Below are 25879 nucleotides of genomic sequence, written 5' to 3' on the forward strand. Positions count from 1 at the left end.
TACAACTATTTTTAAAGTGCAAACATGTCGTCAAGTGGTAGTGAATTAAAAGTAGAGCTAAAAAATAATAATAAAATGGAAACTGACGAAATTTCAAAATTTTTTTGTACACAAAATAAAAGAAAACAAATATTTATTAGAAAATTATTTTTATTAATTAAATAGTGAATTACATTTATTTTATTTTTGTATAAAAAAGTGGATTGTATTTATGTTTATTATTTTATAAACCAAAAAAAAATAAAAATATTAATTTATTTTAATAAAAAAAATAATTTGCTTGCCATGTCATTTGAGTATCTTTTATTTCATCTCCATCTTTTGGGAATTTTATCCACTCGCTTGCTTTGGAAGATATAAGTTTCGCAACTTCCGCATATAAGTACATACATATGTATATGGCTATACCATTTTGGAATTAAGGATCTGCACAAAATCTTAAATACAGTCGAATTTTATCAATGTTGCTGAGGGCACCACCACGTGTTTCTTCCAGAGTTCGTAAAACCATCAAAATACGCTCTTGCTCTGATGAGTAATATTCCGCAAGAGAACATAATTTCAAATACTCAGGAGCGCAAGCTTAACTAACATTCTCATCACAAAAAACTCCTCACGTATTTGGCTCACTCATATATTAGCATGAGCGAGCATTTTTAAAAGATAACTATTTGCCTAACGCATCATCTTTAATTTTATCGCTCTGAGTGTTCAAGTGATGCGAAAAATAAAACTCATCTTATTTACTTTTCATTAGTATTGTCTCTTATTTAAAGAAAAAAAAAGAAAAAGCATATACATATGTATCTATATGAATAAAAATGAATCGTCAAACTGTATGTACGCGCATAACTCAATAACGCCTGGACCAATTTGGCCAATTCTTTTTCTTAAATGTTCGTTGAAGTTCAAAGATGGTTTTTACGGCGAGAAAAATTCGAATAATTTCCGGAAACCCCCTAAAAACAGCTCTTTCCTTTTCCCCATATAAACGTTATATAAAAATGGATGTTTGTTTGTTAGTAACACTAAAAGAACGGTTGAACCAACCTTGATGAAATTTTTAAAGGTTGTTTGTTGTGGATCGGGAAAGGTTTAGAAACAAAATACCTTATACTTTTCATGAGGAGAAGTCGGAAAATTGGACAATTCCAAAAAGTAACATTTTCCATGCAAAGGAAAAATTATTGAAAATTATTCAGTGAAAACTTTATGTGTGTTTCAGACGAAGTGATCAATTACAGATTGAAATTTTTTACGAAGCCACGAAGAGGTCGCGCTAATATTGGTCGGCGTTCTTTTGCAGTTCTTTTTCGTATGGCAGCCCAAGGAAAGGCAAGGAGTACTCCCAAAATGCGATGACATACGAGCGGAATTATGGATCGCGGTCAATCAGCTAGCGATCGTAACGATATCACAGCACGACTTATTAAACAATAGCTGCGATGTTTGACGGTCTTTATCTTGAAGCAACCGATGGTATATATGGTGCTGTTAGATGCTGAATGTATTCTCTTGAGTAGCAAAAAAGAGGTTTGCCGCACGCACACATTCTTCTTTGGATGCGGATGGTGATTACATCGGATCAAATTGATGAAATCGTTTCAGCGGAAAGTCCTGATTCAGAGATGGATCCAGAATTATACGAAGTGGTGAAAACCAATATGGTTCATGGACCTAGCGAACCTTACAATCCCACTTTCATTTGTATGTCTGACAATAAATGCACGAAACACTACTCATGTGCTTTTCTTTCGGAAACGGAAATGGGAAATGATGGATATTCACTATATCGGCGTCGGTCACCAGACGACAATGGCAGAACATTTAGCATTTAGAGGCGTGAATATCGACGTTAACAACACAACTAAGTTGACAACACATGGATCGTACCATATTCACCACTTCTGTCTAGTTCACATTCAAAACTCATGTCAATGTTGAATATTGCAGATTGGTGAAATCGATCAAATACGTTTGCAAGTACGTCACCAAAGAAAGCAACATAGCGGTTATTGGCCTTGAACGATATGAGATCAGCAGTATCAAATGGGTCGATATGTGAACCGCAATAAAGCGCTTTGTAGGATATTTTCTTTTGTTATTCATGAAAGTTTTCCGACCGTTGTGAGTCACGCGGTTCAACTTCATTTAAGTCATTGCGTATTGTGAATGGTACAGTGTGTGCAACTTTTTGAGAAGCATGCCAGCAGTTGCATTTGCTGGAACATGATAATCACTGGAAAGAGACGAAGGACAATGCAAGAGTTACTTCGCATGCCACTGAAGTTCACATACTTTTCGCGAAGATCATTTTGACATATCAGCCTTCAAATTCGCGTTAATTATGGGATACGAAAAAATGACATTGCCGATGACATTTTACATTGTATTCGCTAAGAATTGGAAATGGGCAAATTTCGGTTGATACTTCCAGTGGTTTGATATCAATTTCACCTCCCTTTTGTCAATTCACTTCAACGGAAGATGAACTCATCCGAACATTCGCCAAATTATCATAAATGCTTGCTTGAGTGCACGCGCAATTTTAGCTGTCAAAAATACCGATGTTAATGACTTAAACTGGAAGATTCAAAGTCAAATTCCGGGAGGTTTGCGCTCATATAAATCGATCGATCGTCTTGACAAGGAAGACGAAACCGTAAATTATCCAGTGGACTTTCCAAATTCTTTGGAGAGGCTTGGTATGCCCCAGGATCATTTGCGTCTCAAAGTTGGATCTGTCATTATTATGTTTCACAATCTTCATGCGCCGAAACTGAGTAATGGAACCCGACTGATTATGACGCAGTTACCGAATACAAGGGACAGCCTTCGAACGTATTCAATTTCCAGGGAAAATTGCCTTTGCGTTGACAATCAACAGGACACAAGGAAATCGGGAAATGCTATGTTTTTCACACGGCCAGATATACATATGTGGCGTGTTGACGAGTTGGAAACCCATCTTCTATGTATATTTACGCACCAAAACAGAAATCAAAAAATTATGTTTATTAAGCTGCGCTACATTAAAAGAAATGTAAAAAATCGAAAATAAATCATCTTCGACACAACATAGTTTCAACTTTTTTTCATTTCAAAACACATAATTTCACGCAGGACAACGGTTGCGGGGTCAGCTAGTTTACAAATAAAGAATAGACACTGAAATTTTTATTTAGTTATTTTCCGTATTTGTACATACAACGTGCTAAGTAAGTACTTATTTATTAAAACAAACAAAACATGTATATATTTCAATAAAAAAAGAACACAAATAATTCAATAAATAAAGTTGATAATTTTTTGATGAAAAATTACCTTAAGAAAAATTCATATTATTAAAAAGTTCTTCATTTAACCTTATCAAAAGAAATTATTGATATTTTGTGCGTTGAGCCTGGAACGATGCTTAGTTAAAATTAACGAAAGAGCACTAAAGGCACGTTCCACTGAAGTTTGACTACATGGAACAGATAGAACTACTTTGGCTAATTTGGCTAAAGCTGCCCATTTTTAACTTATAAAATTTTAAGCTAACAAAACTGCAATGCGTCTTAATCCAAAATGACAATTGAAAAAATGCCGAGTATGGAAAAACCGATGACAAAAAAAAACAATCATTGTATAGAGAAATTCTCTTAGAGAACACTATTTTTGCATCGTCTTCCTGATTAACTACCTACTCACAATACAACTTAAATTTACGGTTAATCATGCATGTACCCAAAACTGTTAATATTTCCACCAACAACAATTAAACTTTAACATAAATTTATAAATATACATACTCTCTAAGAGAATAAGAAATTGCTCAAGTGCACTCTCTGCTGCATAACTGACTTTATCAGCGATACAAAATACTGAGTGCTAAAACCTGAGATGAGAAAAAGAAACTTAGCGCTCTTGTGAGGAGTATTATTTTGAGGAGCACGTAGTTATGCGGAAAATATTAGAGCGAAAAGATAAGATAAGTATTAAAGAGAAATATTCTAGAAGAGCACTCTTTCCTTTGAACTCACAATTGCGGAAATCAAAATTTATTGCTCCTCAATTGTGTTGTAGTGAGGAGGAAGATAAAAATTTTACTCCTCAGTGATGAGTATTTGCGAACTCTGGTTTCTTCTGACTCCCCAAAAAAATAATTAGCCAACCAGCAGATGCTACTATCATCAAACCTATGTATTTTCATTTTATTATAAATTATATAAAAAATCAATAACTAAGAATATAAACCTGTATAATTATTAATCCTCACTTGCTCACTTTCATATGCATAAAAACAAGCTTTTGCTCTTTTTTGTGAGCTCTTGCTAAAATTTTGTTGAGCCCGCCTATAGTTGACTCGCGTACACTAAAAAGGAATCATGGCTAAATATTTTGCAGATCCTGGATTCCAAAATGGTATAGCTACAGATATTGGGGTCCATCAATCAACTGTGTCGTGAACTATTGCGGAAGTTGCGAAACTTATATCTTCCAAAGCAAGCGAGTGGATAAAATTCCCGAAAGACGGAGATGAAATAAAAGATGCTCAAAGGAAATGGCATGCAAATTATTGCTTTCCATTTGCAATTGGAGTCAATCAAAGCGATGAGCATATTTGTAGAAAAGGCTTCCACTCTATAAATCTATAAATGTGCAGGCAACTTGTGATGGAAAAGAACTTTTTACAAGCGTTGACATATCCTGGCCTGGCTCAGTTCATGACTCACGCATCTTACGAAACAGCGAGGTATGTAGGATAATGCAAAATGCAACGAACGGGGATGACGGCTCGGGGATGACGGCTACAGAATATGTCCATGGCTAATGACACTATTCCGGAACCCAATAACTGAAGTAGAAAAAAAAAATTCATAAAAGTGTTTGCAAAGGAACGTGTCATTATAGAACGGTGTTTTGGGTAATTGAAGCAAAGATTGTCGATACTTCAATACAAAATTCGTGTATCGACCGAGCTAGCACCTCACGTAATAGCGAGTTGTTTCATTTTAAATAACATAGCCAAATTTTTAAAAGACGATTACAACAGTAATGATGTATGTCAATTAGGAAATTATATCGAACAACAACAGCAAGAATTTCAGAAGCTGGAAGAAACAAAAGGAAGATGATCGCAAATTTATTATCAAATTAGTTTGTAATAAAAATAAAATATATTAATATTTTTATTTGTTTTTTTGGTTTATAAAACAAAAAACATAAATTACTTTAGCGTTCAAGGTGTACGGACGTGTTCGGTAATTCGCTCCGTGTATTCAAATTTTGCAAAAGTAAACAAGTAAAAATAATAAGATAAAAACAAACAATCGAATAAAAATCGGTGCACACAAATTGTTGATAATAATATAAACAAATAGTGCACAAAACAAATAGATAAAAAAAAACAAAAAAAAAACAATAATAATGAGTGCTTCGCAGCCTCATTCCTTAAATGCCTACTTCAGCTTTGTCGACCCAACAACAATAACAACTACTGGCAATAACAAGAAAAAACGTTAACTTCGGTTGCACCGAAGCTAAATACCCTTCACAAGTGCATTTCTGTTAGTAACTATGTGTTCAGTTTATATGGCAGCTATATGCTATAGTTAACCGATCTGAACAATTTCTTCGGAGATTACATTGTTGCTTTAGAAAATAATATATATCAAATTTCGTGATTATATCTTGTCAAATGTGAAAGTTGTGCATACAAGAACTTGATTCCGATCGTTCAGTTTGTATGGCAGCTATATGCTATAGTTAACCGATCTGAAAAATTTCTTCGGAGATTACATTGTTGTTTTAGAAAATAATACATACCAAATTTCGTGAATATATCTTGTCAAATGTGAAAGTTTTCCATGCAAGCATTTGATTCCGATCGTTCGGTTTGTATGACAGCTATATGTTATAGTGGTCCGATATCGGCCGTTCCGACAAATGAGCAGCTCCTTGAAGAGAAAATGCCGTTTGCAAAATTTCAAAACGATATCTTAAAAACTGAGGGACTAGTTCGTATATATACAGACAGACAGACCAGTAATAAGCCTTTGCTTTGTTTACATAAGTACATATCGTCACCTGAAATGCAAAATAACGTATCATCAAAAAATTCGAAATTGAATGTCTTATTGATTACGCTTCACCACTTCAAATTACTTACATAATATTACATATGTTCAACATTTTCTGGTTCTCCGATCAAATATAAACTAGTTTTAACCAATATTAAAATTGTCTTTCACTCATGTTCCATTTTATTTCGTGTTTCATTCATGCCACTGTAAATTACCGAAAATGTTGTTACGTTATTTTGCATTTCAGGTGACGATATACTCAACTCTGGCAAATCTTAGGGTGTTGTGTAACACTTTTTTTTTGCCTTTCATGGTAATCAGGTTGTCTTGTGTTAGCATTTAAGCTACATATAAATTTTAAAGTTTGATAAGCTACACTTTAATAGATATTATGAAATGCAAGTATTTACAATATTTAAGTGATTATTTTGAAATACTTTGCATGATTCTTAAATTTTACTGGAATATTACTTGTTATGTAAGTTGTTTATTATTAAAAAGTTGTAAACACGCTTCAAGAATTTCTTAACTTTTGCATGCAAAAAGATACAGTCCTGGGTGGTAGGCTATCTTTTGACATGTACAAATTGGTTAACCGTTACAACAAAAAATTAGTTGGAATTTGCATTTAAATATAAGAATATAATTTTAAAAATAACTTATTTAAATAAAATAAGCGTATTTAAAGTTAAAAACAAGATTGGCTTAGGAAAGCAGCAGCTTTTATGTTTTCTGTCGATCTAATGTAAGCAAACACAGCCGTAGAAAACTCACCACCGAGAAATCTAACACCAGCGACACATTTTATACATGTGGGGATTTGCATCCCACTTTGTGGGGATTGTTTTAAAAATGAAACGCTTTATCTTGTTTTATTATATAAAATGATTTATTAATACACCGGTTGAAAAACGTAGGTTTTTAAATATTCTGTACAAATTAGTTTAGTGACCAATGCGTCCGTACAGTAAGGAGTTTCAAAATCAAGCGTCTGTATTTTTAACTGTCGCTGTCGGCGTTCATTGCTATTCGTTGAGTCCGTTCATTTAGGGTGTATGTTTAGGGTTGCATGCGTGCGCAGGTCAGGTCATTATTCGTTGAGTCCGTTCAGTCAGGGTGTACGTTTAGAGTTGCATGCGAGCGCAGGTCATGGTTGCAATCCCACATTCGGCCTTCCTGACCTATTCGTTCGGCCCGAACGAAGGTCTCCACCTCTTCATGAATTCGGCGATGGTGGTCGTGTAACCAGGACCCTCACCCTCGCCTACCTTCTCGACCTCGTACCTATCGCGTCCTAAAACCTTCGAAATCTTATATGGACCAAAATATTTAGGCCTTAACATAAGCCCGCTCCCATACTGAGTTCGCTTAATGGCGACTAATTCGTCCAGTCTGTACTTTGTTGACTCCTTCCTTTTTCTGTCAAAATTTTATTTGTTTTCCTTTTGTATCAATGCAATATTCTGTTTGGCCTGATCCCTCGTCACTTGTCGGTCTGAATCTAATTCATTCAAGGCGGCGTTTTCTATCAACTCATTTACTTCTGTCGTACCCGAAATCCTCATCTCCATGCCAGTTAAAATTTTAAATGGAGAAAATTTAGAACTACGCGTTTGTGTATTGTTAATAATTTGTTGTGCCCTATTTACGTGCCTATACCAATTCCCAGGCTCTTCTCGGCACATCTTAGAAATCACCGGTACTACAATTTGGTGTATTCGTTCAACTTGTCCATTGCCCCGTGGAACACCTGTAGCTATTACTAGATGCTCTATACCTTCCCTTGCACAGTAATCTTTAAAGAAATTTCCCGTGAACGCAGCACCTCTATCAGTTATAATACGCCATGGATTACCGAAAACAGCGGCTTGTTTCTCGAGTCGATCAACGACTGCCTCGGCTCCAGTGTTTTTAACTGGGTACAACCACACAAATTTCGAAAAAGCATCTACCGCAACAATAATATAGATAGGTAACCGTAAGCCGAATTCCATAAACCAGTTTTCATCAAATTTTGTAGATGAAATAAAGCACTTGAATGATCATGGCTGGTTCTTGAATGGAATAAAAATGTCTATAAAAATTTGCAAATTTATTTGCGATGCTCCGGCAAGAGCATTTCTTGCCGGTGTTGTTGGCTACACAAAGAGCAATGGGTGTTCAAAATGCACACAAACTGGTAAGAAGATTAATAAAAGATTAACTTACAGTAAAACTCCCGCACAATTAAGAACAGATGAAAGTTTTAAAAATAGAAACGATAGACTTCATCACTGCGTATATTTTTTGCAAAGTCCAAACGTTCTCGAAAAAATTGGAATTAATATGGTTACGCAGATACCTTTGGGCCCCATGCACCTTGTCGAACTTGGTTGCACAAAAAAGATATTGACTGCAATTTGGGAAAATAAACATAAAACTCGTAAGATAACTTCTCTTCAGAAAGTTGAATTAAACAAAAAAATAAAAAGTATTCGAAAATACATTCCAAAGGAATTTGGTCGAAAGCCAAGGGAGTTTGATGAATTGGCCAGATGGAAAGCCATCGAATTCAGGCAATTTTTGCTTTATACTGGCATTGTACTCTGCAAGGACTATTTTGATGAGAATTTGTTTTATCACCTTTTATTGCTGCACTGCGCATATCGAATTTCCTCTTCAAATAAATGGGAAAATAATTTGCCTTTCGTTCGACAGATGCTTTGCGATTTCATTGAACAATTTGGATCCATTTATGGAGAAGAAAAATTTTCATACACTATTCACAATTTGTTACATTTGCCTGATTGCATTGAAAGCTATGGTAATGTGGATTATTTTTGGAGCTATAAATTTGAAAATTACTTACAAGTTTTAAAGCAAAATGTCCGTCAACCTACCAAAATATTGATAAATGACAAAAATTCTCCACCTTGTGAGTGTGGAAATAAAATGAAAAAATTGGGTAAGTAATTACAATACATAATTGTGTATATTAAATTGATTAAACAATTATAGAAGAAGAGGTGCAACAAATGAAAAACTTAACTTGTGAGCTACATGTGAAGATGGATAAACTGTTAGAGAAAGCATTTCCGAAATCTACAAGCCTGGACATATTTCAAATTAAAAGCGTTGAAGAAATGGAACATTTTGAGGAAAATGCTGAAATGTTTCCAACAAATTACGTAGAAAGTTAACTGTATGAACAGTATTTTCTGCGAAACTATAGATATAATTAATACTTTCCTGATTTCAATAGATTTGTAGCATTAAAGAATGTATAGGTTCAACACCTATTACAAAATCTTTACAATTTATCATCACAGAAGAGTGCTTGTTAGAGTACAATTGGGATAGGCTGCAGAAGAAAAAATCATTAAAAAAAACCAACTTATTTGGAAAATTTGTGTTTGGTAGGTTTGTTTTAATCAAATACATAAATTCACAACTCACAATTGCTATTTCTAATTTTAGATGCTCTGAAGTCCTTCGAATACGGCTTCCCAAATTACGAAAATTATACATATTAAAAAATCGATACAATTAATAAAAAATAGGGTGTATAAAAAAACCTACGATAATAAATCAAAATAATATATTGATGAATTAAAAGTCTTCTGTTTCATTATTAAACAGCTTATTATTATTAAAACAATAAGGCCTCATTTACTCCTTTTAGAGATAGCAGAAGTAAGGCATCATTTACTCCTTTTAGAGATAGCAGAGGTAAGGCCTCATTTACTCCTTTTAGAGATAGCAGAGGTGGAACCTCATTTACTCCTTTTTTGGATAGCAGAGGTGAGGCCTCATTTACTCCTTTTTTGCGTCGCTTGATGTGAGGCCTCACGATGTAGGACATGCAATGTTAAAAAAATATGAAGCTTATATGGCGGAATAAGCCCTTTCTACCTTACAATTCCGACATGAATAAGGCCATATGAAGGCCTTTTATTCCCCGCTGGGTTTTGTTTCTGATGTTGTTGTTGCTGATGTCTCTTCTAATATATTCAACGTACAGTTGTCGCCATTGCTTCCAAGAAAGAGATGAACTGCAAAAAAACAAACGAAGAGCGAAATTAACAACAAAATTGGAATTCGATAACGGTGCACTTAACAGGAAGTTGGTTTGTTGAGGGATTAGAATCAAAACAAAACAATGAGGATAAATCTGTTTCCCAGTTTTTTAAAATCATTTTTTATTGCCTGTTTTATTTATATCTATTTTAGTTTTAACGCGACATTTCATGTTTGCTAATTTTTTTATAATGTTTTTCTCCGTTAGTTCAATCCCAAATTTTTGCCAAATTTCTTTTACACATATTTCTATTGCTGGTTTTTTTTCTTTGCTTTTAATACTTGGCAACTGACTTTTTTCTAATAAATATTTATTTTCTTTTATTTTGTCTACCAAAATTTTAAAGTTTCCTCAGTTTCTATTTTATTATTATTATGTAGCTCTACTTCTAATTCATTACCACCAGACGACATGTTTGCAGTTCAAAAATAATTAGACGTTTGATCTCTTTTCGCTCAAGTAATTGTAATTTGTTTGAACTCATTTTTATACATATGTACATACGAAATTGAGCAAGAGCTGTTGCTGTTTGATCGAACTCGACTTACGAGCAATTGCTCATTTGACTCAACTCAGCGCTTTACTCGTTTTTATGCATGACACCCATTAGAAAAAAATCAAATAAATGTTCCGCTTGTCTGTCGCACATCATCACTGTGTGAAGAACAAACTCAAAATGGGTTTGTATGTCGGGAGACGATTTCATACAGATCGAACGCACATGTGTGTCGTGTATGGCCCCTTTTTGATATATGACGGCACGAAAATAAACGTGGGTTTTGGCCTGATATATTTATAGCCATTGCTAATAATTTTCTGCGTATGTTTGTTGTTGTGTCGTTGAACTAGGAGGGAAATTCTGCAATTTCTGCACCGTGCAATATTTTGCAAGAGCAAGAGGATCCCCCTAATATGAGAATACCAAGCGACAGCTGTTTTTGTATATGGAATGTAAACAAATATCAAGTGACAATTTAGGGCCGGCAAAATATGTCTTCCAAAAACATCGATTAAACTAGAGCAGGCACCGATTATAATGAGTGGAATGTAAGTTTTCAGCGAAAACTGTGTTTTTGTTTGACAGATTTTACATGGACGAAAACACAAGTTTTCTTTGTCGGTCCGAACATAATATAACTTGCGCGAACAGTTTTGGCAGGATTCGGCTCATTTTAAAAAACTCCTTGAGGTCAACTGCTGTTTACTTGCGATTCATTATCTATAAAGATGACATACATACAGTGGGTTGCCAAATTATTAGGGACAGTCACAAAAATATGGTATAAGTGAAGTATTGGTCTTTTCTGGTTATAAAAAGCTTTAATAATAATAAAAGAGTAATTTACAAACTAACATAAGAACAAAAAAATAAAAAAAAATATTTCAAAAATATACATATGAGCGAGATAAAATATTTCTGATTAATAATCAGTACTTAGTCACATTTCCTTTCGTCTCAATGAGTGCTTTAATCCGTCTTGGCATACTTTCTATGCACGTTAAGGCACTTTCTTTAATCATGGGGTTGTAGTGCCATACATTTATTAACTTTTCAATCAATTTTACTTTGGTAGTTATTATCTCTTTGGCAATTTCGGCCTTGGTAATCTGCCACAAATTTTCTATGGGGTTCATGTCAGGTGAATTGCCAAGCCAAGGTAAAACTGGAATGTTATGGTCTACCAGAAATTTGGTTATGCTTCTTGCTTTATGACATGGCGCTGAATCATGCATAAAAATGAATTCCTCACCGTCTGGGAACCAATCCTTAAGTTGCGGTAACAGTCGAGTTTCCAGAACTTGTCTGTATTGATCTTGTCTCATGGTACCCTGGACAATGTAGAGACGTCCAACCCCTTTAGCGCTTATGACAGACCACACCTTTATTTTAACAGGGTGTTTAACCCTCTCCACAATGCAGTCAGGGTAATATTTTTCGCCTGACGTCGCCGGACGAAGCTGCTCTTGTCGGCCAGAATTTCAAATGTTGACTCATCTGAAAAACATACCTGAAAAAAAAAGAAAGTTGCTTATTATTTTCAAATATATGATTTAAAAAATGGTGTAAGATGACAGTAATAACAATAGCTGACCTTACTCCAGTCCTCATCAGTCTTCTGGCGGTATTTTTGGGCCCAGGCAAGACGTTTTTTCTTCATCGCATCTGTTAACCGAGGTTTCGCTGCACAGTTCTTTTAGATACTAGTACTCCATACTCTTGAACTAATTGAGTTAAGAGCCCAGCACTTTTCTTCCTGTTTTGCAAGCAGATGTCCCGAATTTTCCGGTCAGATCGTGATGTTGTTATGCGTTTTCCTCCACTCTTACCTTTTCTTTTTGGCGAAAGTGACTGATTTCGATCCAAACTAATCTTTATTTTATTCACTGCTGTCTTACAAACTCCAGCTAGTTCTGCTATCTTCCTTTGCGAATGGCTTGTGTGCTGGAGAAGAGTTTTAATCTCTGATTTTTTCCTTGGGGACAAATCACACCCTCGACCCATACTGGAGCAAAATAAAAAAAAAATGGTATAATGAAAATCGGTCCAAATTCATTATTTTTTAATAATACAACTATGATACTTACATTTGATCTGCGTTTGTTGCACAAAAATGTTAAAAGCTTTTTTTAAATAATTAATTTCACTAAAATACATACGTGTTCAGCACCCTGCGAGTCTACCGTTAATAAAATATTTGTAGAAAATAAACAAATACATTAACTCTCAAAATCTACTTAATACTGGAGTTATCAAGATGTGGTGAACGCAAAAAGTACTTCTCTATAAAGTTGTTCCTCTTAAAACCGCACTCAACTGCGCCCAAAGGAGCAAATTGGGGAAAAATATGACTGTCCCTAATAATTTGGCAACCCACTGTAGATATACTTTGAAGTTCCGCTACCGTATTTTGTTAAAATTTCTCTCGAACAATCGACACGAGCCTTTTTTTAAGCGATTTGCAAATTGTGTGGGATCCATCGTGAACAAAATGTTTGTAGTTAAATGTTCCTGCAATATTGAATTATGCTAGTCCCACTAATGCCTATATTTGTCTCAATCTTACGATAGGCCACATGACGATTTTGCACAAACAGTTTGCACTCAACATCAATAGTTTAAGGAATAACAACTGATTTTGGACGGCCTTTCCGAAACTCGTCTTGTAGTTATCTATCGATAAAATCCCCCATACCATCAATAAATAGTGGTCCTTTTTGGAGCTACATCACGAGTTAATCAACGTTGTAAAAAATAACCACGCAAAATATTTAATTCCAAGTTCTTGGTCAAGAAAAATGTTTTAATTTACAGTAAACAATACTTCGTAGGAAACGTTCTGAGTATGTATAATATGAGAAATATCAAACGATAAAACTGTGAGTTTCCAGCTTCTAGCACTAACGTTGCCAAATCCCGAAATGTAAAAGGGAACTTACGTAATAGTTTTGTTCACTTAACGGCTATTTGTATCATCTAAAAATAATCGAGATAGATTAACCCTGCATATATAAATGATAAAGATGGCGAGACGAGTTGAAATCGGGTGACTGCCTGTATGTCCGTCCGTCCATCTAACCGTCTGTCTGTCTATGCAAGCGATAACTTGAGTAAAAATTTAGATATCGCAATGAAACGTAGTACGCAAGTTTCTTAGCAAAAAAAAGAAGACTAGTTCGTAGATGGGCGTAACGTAACCACGTCCCCAAAACGCCATTTAAACAAAATATTATGAAATGCCATAACCAAACACTAAATTAAGATACGGAACTGTAATTTGACATATGGGGTCGCAGTTTCAAGAGTACCTGTAGATTAAGAATTTTGAAAAAGTGGGCCAAACCATTTAAGCCTTTCACTCAGGACAAATCTTATGCTACCAGCGGTGTGAAAATGAACGAAATCGGATTATAACACAGTTTACTCCTCACATAACGGTAATGTTAAAAACTACTAAAAAGATCTATAACTAGAACGATAGGCGCGCACCGTCGTGCTTTAAATGAAATCACATAACTTCGAGTTTTAAAAAAGCCTGTGTCAAAATAGATAAAATTAGGCGAAAACTTGACCTAGCCCCCATGTTCACAACATCCGACATCACATCGCATCACATCACGTCACGTCACAACACCTCATTACACAAAAGTTCACAACAGTTCACAACACACACGCATCAAACACAGCACCTAACACCGCTCATCCAGAGAACTTAAAGACATAGAGAAGGTGCAAATTGAAGTTTGTATGATGTTCGATTGGACGGCCAAGAGAGCTGATAAACTTGAAGTACGGAATTCACCATTCTCGCTGCTATTTAGCAGAAATGAGCACGTTATCTGGCAGAAATATATGTAAAATGACTGATCCACGCGAGAATGAATAAAGAGAAGTGCTTTGAAGAAAAAATATGCAATGTCTGATATGCGTGATTATTTTGTATTATATGAACCATTTTTTTCCGAAAAATGGTAAAATTTTTATTTTTTTACAAAATCGGGAAAAATTAGATTCAAAATTCCAAATTCCTTGTAACCATATACATATATTGATCAATATGTCAGCTGATGAAACTTAGGAAGCACCTTTTCCTCTGCACCATATAGCCATACGGATATAATGAGTGACATATAGAATTTGGTCCTTGTTTGTTGAGAGAAGACTTTACTTCTCAATTGCTTAAATTTTTGTTGGTGTTAATACTGGTTCCATATATACTTCTTTGAATTCTTTCACAAAACACGCTCGATAGAATCTTTTATGCGATGTTGAGGAGACTTATCCCACGGTAGTTGGCACAGATTGTGGGGTCTCCCTTTTTGTGGATTGGAAAAAAGCACACTTAAATTCCAATCGTCAGGCATGCTTTTGTCCGACCATTTTATATACAGAAGGTGATGAATGCTTCTTATCAGTTCTCCGCCGCCGTGTTTGAATAGCTTTGTTTTCCTTCAGACGGGTAGTTGCTATTCGAACATCTTCATGGTCGGACAACGGAGCGTGTGCTCCATCGTCATCGATTGAGGAATCGGGTCCACCATCTCCTGTTGTCATGCCTTCACTGCCTTGGAGAAGTATTCCGTCCATAATTTAAGTATGCTCTGGGAAACGGTTACTAGGTCAACTCTGGGGGTTCTATAAGAGTATGCTCGCCGCTTATTTTCATAGAATTTTTGAGCAATTCACCTGTCGGTCAAAATTGGACATTTTCGGCGAAATCCCGTATCTCGGGACCCAACCCACCGATTTCGACTAAATTTAGTGCGTTGCATTCTTCTCATATTTCTAAAGCACATTGCGAAAATGGGCGCAAACTCATTACAACCACACCTTATTCCCAATTTTAATTTCCAATTGATTCTTTCACTTTCTAATACACAAATCAAAAATTAATTAATATAATAATAATAATTAATTCCTTTAAAGTGTGCAACCTGATGATCAAAAATTGTTCAAATCCAAAAAAACCATTCAATCCCCTAGGTACCGAATATGTGAATCCCAGTATCTATAGTTGATTTTAGTCCGAAAATATCGTGTGAGATTTACAATTGAAATTCAGACAGAATCCTTTCCTGACAATAATATTTCTGTACATCAATAATGGGTTGAATCGGGCCAATACTTCCCTAAGTCCTAATATACAGTAAAATCTTTTTTACACGGTCTTTTTTTACACGATTTTGAAATAACGCGATTCGTCAAGAAGAAATTTAAAATTTTGTATACGTTATTTTTGATTTAATACGAATTCCCAAAATTTTTTTTTTTAATTTTTTACGTGATTTTATGAAATGTTGGATATCATCCAAATGTCAACTCTACTTCACGTCTTGTTTACTTTAAGGGAGATGCCCCTTTTATTTAACATAACAGCTTACTGATGGCGCAATATATAATTTCAAGAAAGTCCTTAAAATTGAAGTTTACAGGTTTTCTGAAAAGACGGCATTTTTACAATGTAAAAATTCAAGGAGAATTGGCATCAATAGACGGAAATGCTGCAAAAACCATCAGGATGTACTAGCTAAAATAATTCAAGAGGGCAGATATACTCCATGTCAAATATTTAATGCTAACGAAACGGCATTGGTTTGGAAGAAAATAGAAAAAAAAACATTCATAGCAAAATTTCAAAAAACAGCTGGATGCTTTAAAGCAGCCAAAGACGGGGTGACCCTCTTGCTTTGCAGTAACGCATCTGGCGATAAAATGGGATATCAACAAATCCCTTATGCCAAGAGGTTTAAAAGGTAAGGACAGTAAACAACTTCCAGTTCGTGTTATGGCGAATAATTTATTTAAATATGTATATTAGGGTGATTCAAAAAAAAATTTTTTTTTTTTCAACTGGTACTCGCAAAAATAGGTTCCTAGACACCTCTAAGAAAGCCTCTCCAAATATGAGTTTTTAATTGTAACGGGAAGGTCCTCCGCCTAACGGTTTTCTATTTTTTCTTATTATCAGATAGAAAAATTTATATCTCGCTTCCAACTACTTGAAAAAATATTTTGTTAATTAGGTTTTGTAGGAAATTGAATGCTCTAAAATATGGTCTCTTATGATTTTTTCGTAAACCCAACCGTTTAAAAGATATTGAAATTTGGCTATTTTTGGAAAAATTCTTTTTTTCTTATTAATTTTATAACTCAATGAAAAAAAATTATTATGAATGATGATACACATAGTTTTGTAGGAAATTTACTGCTCTATAAAAATGGTCTACTACGATATTTCGATTAAGCTAAGCGTTTACGAGATATTCATCGTCAAACATCAATGCATATTAGGGTGATTCAAAAAAAAATTTTTTTTTTTTTCGTTTGGTACCCTGAAAAATGGGTTCCTAGACACCTCTAAGAAAGCCTCTCCAAAAATCTATTCATAATATTTTTTTTTATTGAGTTATAAAATTAATAAGAAAAAAAGAATTTTTCCAAAAATAGTCAAATTTCAACCGTTAATATCTTTTAAACGGTTGGGTTTACGAAAAAATCATAAGAGACCATATTTTAGAGCATTCAATTTCCTACAAAACCTAATTAACAAAATATTTTTTCAAGTAGTTGGAAGCGAGATACAAATTTTTCTATCTGATAATAAGAAAAAATAGAAAACCGTTAGGCGGAGGACCTTCCCGTTACAATTAAAAACTCATATTTGGAGAGGCTTTCTTAGAGGTGTCTAGGAACCTATTTTTGTGAGTACCAATTGAAAAAAAAAAAAAATTTTTTTTGAATCACCCTAATGTATATATATATATTTTTTTTATTACATACAAACACTTTAAAACTTTAACAATGTTTGATATCACTACGACTAGTTTCAAAAACTAACGAGCAGTTTGATTTGAATAACTTAAAAACAAATTACAGAGATATTAATAGTTATATTCATACATATGTATATGGTATATAATTAATTCCTTTAAATTTTAGCTTCCAACTAAACTATGTGGTTTTTTTCGACATAATCGGCTAGAGCGGCATGTGTATAAAAGAAGATTTCTCGCCTCCTTGTTCACATGTGCATTAAGCCTTTTATAGTGGGCATCTGCCTGACTCCTTATTTCTTCGGCGACTGTATTTATCCTTAGGTCTCGATGAATATCAGCATTTCTGTAGTACCAAGGAGCATTTACAATGCCTCTTAGCACCTTGTTTTGAAAACGTTGTATAATATTAATACTGCTACCATTGGCGCATCCCCACAGTTGACCTTACCGGCTTGATTATTTGTTTAGAAAGAAGTAATTTGTAGTGGATGGACAGGTTTGACCTTCGCCCAATTAGCCATTTCATTTTCGACAATTTCAGATTAAGTGCAATCCCATTTATTTTAATATGCTCTTTCCAACGTAATCTAGCATCGAGCGTGATACCAAGATATTTAGCAGTATTTGCATATGGTATGCAGACATCTAGTATACTTATAGGTTGATAAGTGACTATTTTGTTTGTAAAGTTTACAAGAACCGATTTGCCACCGTTTACTTTTTTTTCTCCATTTTCTAGTCCATTTAAATACAGAGTTGATTGCATGTTGCAGGTTTAGCGCAGCTTTTTCTGCTGTTTTTTCGACGCATAGTATTGCGGTGTCATCAGCAAAAGTGGCAGTGATACTGTTTGGTGCTAACGGTACGTCTCTTGTATACAGAACTAGCTGTGCCCGCGACTTCGTCCGCGGGGAATAGTGATTTTGGGCTTCGTCTTTATCTTCGACCGCGTCAATTTCTGTTATCAAAGAACTTCTGCGTAAATTATATTGTTTGTTTTATTTTCTGGTGGCAGAAAAACATATTGATTTTCTCAGCAACCTGATCTTGACAACGCGACATATAATTGGCCATGTGAAAAGCAGTCTTAGCGTAATTCGATCCCCAGGTGTTTAAATGTTTGCCCCTGCGATTAATTAATTGTAACGGCGAAGGATAGCTTAAGGGGAAATTTAATTCTTTTGAAATGAAAAGGTATATCATTTGGGATCTTCGGGATGCGAGGTATAAGTACTGTTGGACCAACTGCTGGACCAGTCAAAACGATTGCAACGATGACGTTATTGCGAAGAAATTTGCATAAATTAGGTGGTTTCAGATTTCTTAGTAAAATTATTGGGGCGCCTTGAATTGAGTTCAAAGAATTTAGAAACTCCTAGAATGAGCTGTGCGTCCACCTGCTAATAAAGTTGCAGCGATACCTGACGAAGCTACTGCTAAGGCTGGCTGTTCCTGAGACCTTACTTTTGCTAATATAAGATTAGTAATGAAGGTCTTGCCGGTCCCACCGGGAGCATCCAAAAAAAAAAATTCTTCCTTCATTGAAACAAACACTTTACAGAACACCATTATACGCTGTCACCTGGTCATTAACTAATCTTGGTTCATTTTGAATAAAATACTCATTTAATTCATTTAACGGATCCAAAAGCGAATCTCATGAATTTTATCTTCAATTAAGATTAGTCCATCATTGTATACATCATCATTATATGCTAATGTCATATCCTGATTCTCATTACGCAGTCTGTTTAATATATCTTCACATAAAGCATTACGAAATTTATTCCATAACTCTAGGGGGTCAGATGGTTGGCAAAATATAAGGATGATGGTAAATAATTCCCTTAATTTTGTAGCTGACTCGGATATGACAGCATCGGAAATGGTATTTTGCCAATGTTCATCTCCCTCCAGTACACTTAATTCCTTGCAAGCGCCTTGATAAGTTTGGAAAATAACACCATTCACGGTCCTTAGATGTTCAAATGACACTGGACCGCGAACATATTGCAGTAACATCCTTAAATAAAAACATTCAGTTTGAGTTGGATGAATGTTGTAAATACGGCCTAAAGTTGTGTCTTTTTTACACCGGGATATCCTTCAACATCTTGTCCACGTTTTCTTCTAGAAAATTAATTTCTTTCCCACAGGTAATACTGAGGAACTTCGTGATACAAAAGGGTTTTTGCAAAATCGTCGCTTCTGCAAAGATCAAAGAACGCTGTAAGTGTGATGAAGGATTGTTAACACGATCTTGGAGATTTTCATTATTATAAAAATAAACTCTTTGTCCATTTTCCAAATGAACTGCTAAATGAACTACTGCCGGAAAACGTTCATGAATTGAAAATTGGAAAATTCTCCAGAACGCTTCCGAGGAACTTATATCCCTTTCAGACCTATGGATATTTTTCTTAATAGTTTAGCCTTAGACGTTGGAATACAATTCCTTTTTAAAAATATATCCAAAAATTAACCTGAAAAACGCTTCCAAAGTGTCCTTTTTTAAAAACAGGACATCGCACATTTGTGGTATCTAGGTTATAAGCTGTAAAATATCCCCTCAAAAATAATACAGGATCATTCTTCAAATTTTTTATTTAACTCAAAAATTTTCAAATACCTCACTATTTTATAAAAATCATTTCAGTTTTAATTGTGTGAATAAAAGAAAAGAAAGTTAGGTTACTAAGAAATAGAATGCAATTGTATATACTTTAGCAGTGGCGAACGCAGGAAAAAAATTTGGGGGGGTTTTAGGTAAAAAGACAATGTTTCATTATTTTATTCACAAATTGAAGTCTAATCGTCTTTTATTTTGGGCCATAACATTTAAAATCTCTTCCTCCATCACGTCTATATCTCTATGGATATTCAAGAGAGCCATTCCGTTCAGGCGTGCTTCTCCAGTTTTATTTCTTAAATATGTTTTGAGCCTGCGAAGTGAGGAAAACGAGCGTTCACTTGAAGCGACAGATATAGGGATTGTTGCTCCAATCTTTAAAAAACGATGCACTGTTTTGAAAATTTTTGCATCGCAACAATTCAACGCGTCTAAAAATGTTTTGGATCTCTTTGATTGATTTAACCAGTTCCTGAAAATATTATCAAAATTTTAGTTAGAGAATATTATCTGAAGAAACGATTTTTAACCTTTTCCACATTCTAAATTCAGCAACGAAATCATCGGGATCTTCTACATCAGCGGACCATTGCTTTTCTAAAACACGAACAGTCTCCTGCATCTCAATAACGTCCAGATTTACGCATTTATTTGGCAAAATGTTTTCAATTTTGGAAAGCAGCTCTCGATGTTTTAAAAATCGTTCATTGATTTGGTCCAAAAAATGATCTAAAAACGGTATGTAAATTGATCTGCGGTAATATTCTTCCGGTTCGCCTTCATAATTGTCGCGATTAGTTTGCCGTTTCGCCAAACGCGGAATTTTGATTTCTAAATCTAATTCTGCGGCTATTGTTTTAACTGATTCAAAAATTAGTTTAAACGATTGTTCAGAATCCTTACGCATTTCACTAATTTCAGCATACAAATTATTTGCATAAGCAACGCAGCTGCTCAAATCACAATCTATTTGCTGCAAACATAGGCTTATGTGTTTTGATAATGCAAAAATTGGCTTTAGTATCGCCATAGCAATCACAAATTGAGGTGATTGGATTGCAGTCAACAAAGCATGTGGCTTTGATAAATCACTTCTTAAATTTTCAATATCAAGCTCTTCCAACGCAGTACAGATCAATGGGAATAAATCGTTAAATAAAGAAAGAGATTCTAAATGCTCCACCCAACGTGTTTCGCAGAATTTAAGTAACTTCACTTGCTTTGAGTTTGGAAAGGATTCAAGAATAAGATTTTTGAGCAGTGTGCCTGCTTTAGTTGACATCCGAAAAAGATTTACGGTCTCTTTCATGGAACCAATACAATTTCTTATAGCAGGTATTTTGCAAGTCGTTGCGATGGCTAAATTTAAGCTTTGATTAGCACAGTGTACATAAAGAGCCGCTGGATATAAATTTTGGATGACACTAGCACAACCTTTGACATGTCCACTCATCGACCGCGCTCCGTCATAACCTTTAGAAAGAAAAAAGTATAATTTAATTGTCCCAAAAATAGAAGAGTTGAAAACTCACCTTGACCCCTTATGTGTGCAAAACTAAGTTTAAGTTCTTTTAATTTATCAATTAGCACATTCGCAAGACCGCTGCCAGTTGTATCCTCAACAGGAACAAAACATAAAAAGTCCTCTCTCAGTTTTTCCTCATTCTCAAAACGATCAGCATACCGTATACAAATTGAAAATTGCTCAATGCCACTAATATCCGTGGTTTCATCAGCAATTATTGCAAAGCATTGAGATTTATTAATACGGTTAATAATTTTTTTTTGTATTATTTGTCCTGCTATTTCAATAATTTCATTTTGGATGGATTCAACTGAAATAATTAGCATTACGTGCTGCAGTTTGAACATGTTTTTTTAAATTTTCGTCGCCACTATCTATTGCTAAACGCAAAAGAGCCCTGAAGTTCCCGTCGTTTTCAGCAGGCATTTCTAAAGAAAGATTTCCTTCGTCACGATGGGCTCTTAACGCAAGCCCTTGCCTCCCGCAGATAAGCAAAACACGTATTATAGGATGTAATTTTGCTCGATTTTCAAGCTGTTGCTTTTTGCGGCCATGATCAATTTCTGTTAATATATTGTTTCTTTTATTTTCAAAAATCAGCTTGAAATTGGCTGCGTCTTCCTCTGCTCTGCGGTGATAATCCTTCTGCTGATGTTCTTTGCATTTCTCAAGTGCTTTTTTCCAAGTTTTAAAAGCAGTTTGAACAAAAGCATTTGCCTTTTGTTGACTACCATTTCCAACGTTTTTCCGAACAAAAGCAACGCAATATAGACAGTAGGCACCATCTTGTCTAGGCGAATATACTAGCCATGGAAAAGACTTCAGCCACGACAACTGAAATTTTAAGTTTCGATCACCAGACGACGGAAAAATAAATGATAAATCAGGCTGCCACACATTCGTTAAAAGCTCACATGTCTGCTTTTCGTCAATTTTTTTGCAAAAATTAACGATATCGTTTGCAAACTCCTAAAATTAACGTGATATTTGTACATAGGTAAACGAAATATTTTTTTTATTGAAAATAAAAGTAAACACTTACTGCCACTCGGGTGACCTTAGGTGCAGCGTTTTCTTCATTAATTATAACGGGAGAATCACTTACGCGTTTTAAAACACTACTTTGAAAATATTTTTTAATCGAATTTTCACTCATTTTTACAACTTAGTACTTTCTTCAACGACCACTTTGTAATGACGCCAATTACTGTGTAGTACACATTGTGTACAATAAGCAAATACATTTCATTGACGCTACTGCGGTAACGGTACATTAACAGTCAAAAAATTCGTTTGTGAGGGAGAATCGACAGTTAAGAGAGAAATCAGAGAGCTTTTTCATCTCTGCTTACTGATGCTCAAAAGAGTTACAATGATTCTATTATTTAAAAATTCAATTACTTGATGGGGGGGGCAGGGTTTTAACCCCCCAAAACCCCCCCCCCCCTGCGTTCGCCCCTGTACTTTAGTCAGTTACGTGTATGGTACTTTTCAAAACAGTCCTTATTTTTTGCCAGACAAAGGGTAACCTTACATTTTTGGCATCTTCCTCTTGATCGACTTCCGCAATTATTGCGGCAAACCCTCGGCAGATCATTTGAAATTGAAGGCCAGAGGTCATAGCGATCATAACGTATGTCATCAGGTGCATCATGAGGTCGATATTTGGTTCCGTAAAAGTCTTCAGGCAATTTAAAAGGTTCAACCTGATCAGGAGCTTCGAAGTAAGCTGCTAGTACAGTGCCAAGCTCCATTTTGAATGTTAAAAATGACTTGACTTTCGACTTTGGTAGTCCGGAAATCTTGCAGTCTCCTCTTTATTCCATCCATGACTTATAGATTGCCAGATCAAGAAAGTGAAAAAACACCTTGACAGTCCATTTCTTTGTCTTCATTTTAATTCTGTAATATTCGAGCATTTGATCACACAAGTCAACCCCTCCCATAAACATGTTATAGTTTTCAATTACTGAAGGTATTTCAACGGGCAACCGGCGTTTCAGATTTCTATTCCATCTCTCAACTTCACCAACGGGGTCCTTTCCACATATACTTGAAGCAACTATGTATAACCGCTTTTGTATCTTTCCATTTCACAAGAGCTACGTTATTATTATTTATAAACTGGCATATATCACCTCGATTCATATCTTTATCCAGAGGGAATTTAACACATTTAGGTATCCTGTTTACCATTATTGTACCTGTTGCAGGATAATCCATTTGGTAAAACGATTCTACGAGTGGTATTGTAGTAAAAATCCTGTCGAAATATATTTGGCTGCCTTTCGGTAAGTTTTTTATTAGTCGCATAACTATAGATGGCCCATGTCCAAGACCGCAGTCTTCAAATGTCCCTGCTCCTTGGAAGACTTCAAAATCAACTACAATGCCTGGCGCGTGTGCATAGCGGTTCGGTTGAATTGTTGGTGCGATTGCGTGTAGTGAGGGTCGGTGACCGCGAGTGGTTTTGTGCGGCTACACATTTTTGTGCAATTTTGTGCATTTTTGTGTGCCAAATCGTCGGTATTCGGAGTATTATAGCGGTAAGTAATTTAATTATTACTACTCTATATACGGACAACGTGGTCATCCACGTTGTTGTTATTGGCGGAAGCTTCGCACGGTTCCAGTGTAGCTCCGTGTTGTTGGCACTCTTGCTGAGTGTTTAACGTGGGAACCTGCTGACGACAGCCTAACTCCACGGTACTCAAAAGTACACGGATCAAATCAATGCGTTGATCAGCGCCCTGAAAATGCCAGGCATTTCCAGTACCAATTGGCAGTGTGGAATGGACACACTAACCACCTTGGTGGGGTTCGAGGCCCATCTAAAACCTCTGCCGTACTATGGGTCCGGCACCCGGTTGCAATGCAACTCCACATTGAGTGAGCAAAACACTCTTCCCGCGATTTGGGTATAAACCACAACCACCACGATACTCCCCAAGGGGCCATACCGCATGAGCAGGTTGGAGCGAACTCCAAGGGCTCCTGCTCCCCGTGGTACCAGAATTAAGTCTCCGGTCAGACTTCGTAGCCGAAACTACTACCAGTTGAGCTTCCATACTGCTCTGGACTGGTGACCAAGGGTTAATCCCCCTACCCCCATCCCATGCACCCACAAACCCCCTTACCTAACCTAACCTAATCTAACCTAACGTTTCAGTCAATCGCCTTCGCCGCCTAAAAATCTCACGTGCAAACCTATTAAACGTCCCTAACAGTTCGGCATTCCAGCTAGTGGAGATCACACCGCTCACATCTAGCTGTCCATTTACATATCTGATTCCTAATCCCCTAAAGCTCCTGATGTCTGAGTACATTGCGCATTCTGCAATGACATGTACCCAGTCCTCATTGCGTGCTCCGCACGCACATTCGGGTGTTTCCGATAGGTTCCTCCTATGCAAGAATGCATTCAGAGGCCCATGTCCCGTGAGTAGGAAGCCCGAGCTCAGACAAAATCTGAAGTCGGGGTTTCCTTCCACAAACCTGACATCCTGGATGTATTTGTAAGTCACTCGACCGTTGATGCTATTGTTCCAACGGTCTTGCCACTTATTCCTAACTATTTCATCTAGGAGCCTCTTGCTTCCTAGATATCCCTCCCTCTCTGCATCATTGTCAGAAATCCAATCATTCTGGAACAAAGACACACTCAAACCCCTCCTTAACCTGAAAGCAACAGCTCTCTGTATGACAGTCAGATCAAGCGGGGGAGCTCCTAACAGCACCTGCATTGCTTCCGTTGAGACGGTGCGACAAACAGGCAAGCAAGCAAGCATTATGAAACGCTGCATTGAGAGAAGCTTTTGACGCCCCGAGACTGTCGTGGCTGTTTCCCACCATACAGCGGCGCCGTAAGTGGCACAGGCCACAAACAAACCCCGATATATGGTGCGAACAGCACGACGTCCGAGACCCCAATCACTCCTCAAAATGCGGCGTATTTTGCCCACCGTTCCCTGCAGCCGCTCCTTCACATTTGCTAAATGTGGAGTGAAACTCATTCTCTCACTCATGGTCAGCCCCAGATATTTGACTTGCGTCACATACCTGATGCTGACCCCATTTACCCGGACGATTGGTGGACGTACTGGCGACAACTTGCCTTTCAGCAGCATTGTCACCGTTTTATCCATCGATATGCCTACACCCACACCAACGCCCCAATTGTGGACAATTTCAAGAAATTGACTACCCGCCCGTTCTATTTCACTACGTGAACGACCTCCTACTAAAATAAGAAGGTCATCAGCGTATGCAGAACACTCACAGAGAGGCTCCAGCTGTGCCAGCAGGGAGTCCATCATGAGGTTCCA

General features: G+C 36.1%; 2 protein-coding genes across 2 annotated transcripts in view; one reads left to right on the forward strand and one right to left on the reverse strand.

Moving 5' to 3' along the window:
* The window catches only part of LOC126764384 (uncharacterized), a 108411-nt gene that overhangs the window by 36599 nt on the left and 45933 nt on the right, over window positions 1-25879 (forward strand). The gene's annotated exons all lie outside the window — the stretch shown is intronic.
* Window positions 20175-21640, reverse strand: LOC126763898 (52 kDa repressor of the inhibitor of the protein kinase-like). The gene is made up of 2 exons (XM_050481663.1): window positions 20560-21640; window positions 20175-20501 (listed from the first exon to the last, which is right to left on the reverse strand). The coding sequence occupies exons 1-2, from the start codon at window positions 21480-21482 to the stop codon at window positions 20195-20197; spliced, it is 1230 nt and encodes a 409-aa protein (XP_050337620.1). The 5' UTR covers window positions 21483-21640; the 3' UTR covers window positions 20175-20194.

This window comes from Bactrocera neohumeralis, unplaced genomic scaffold (genome assembly GCF_024586455.1).
Source record: "Bactrocera neohumeralis isolate Rockhampton unplaced genomic scaffold, APGP_CSIRO_Bneo_wtdbg2-racon-allhic-juicebox.fasta_v2 cluster09, whole genome shotgun sequence".
NCBI lineage: Eukaryota > Metazoa > Arthropoda > Insecta > Diptera > Tephritidae > Bactrocera > Bactrocera neohumeralis.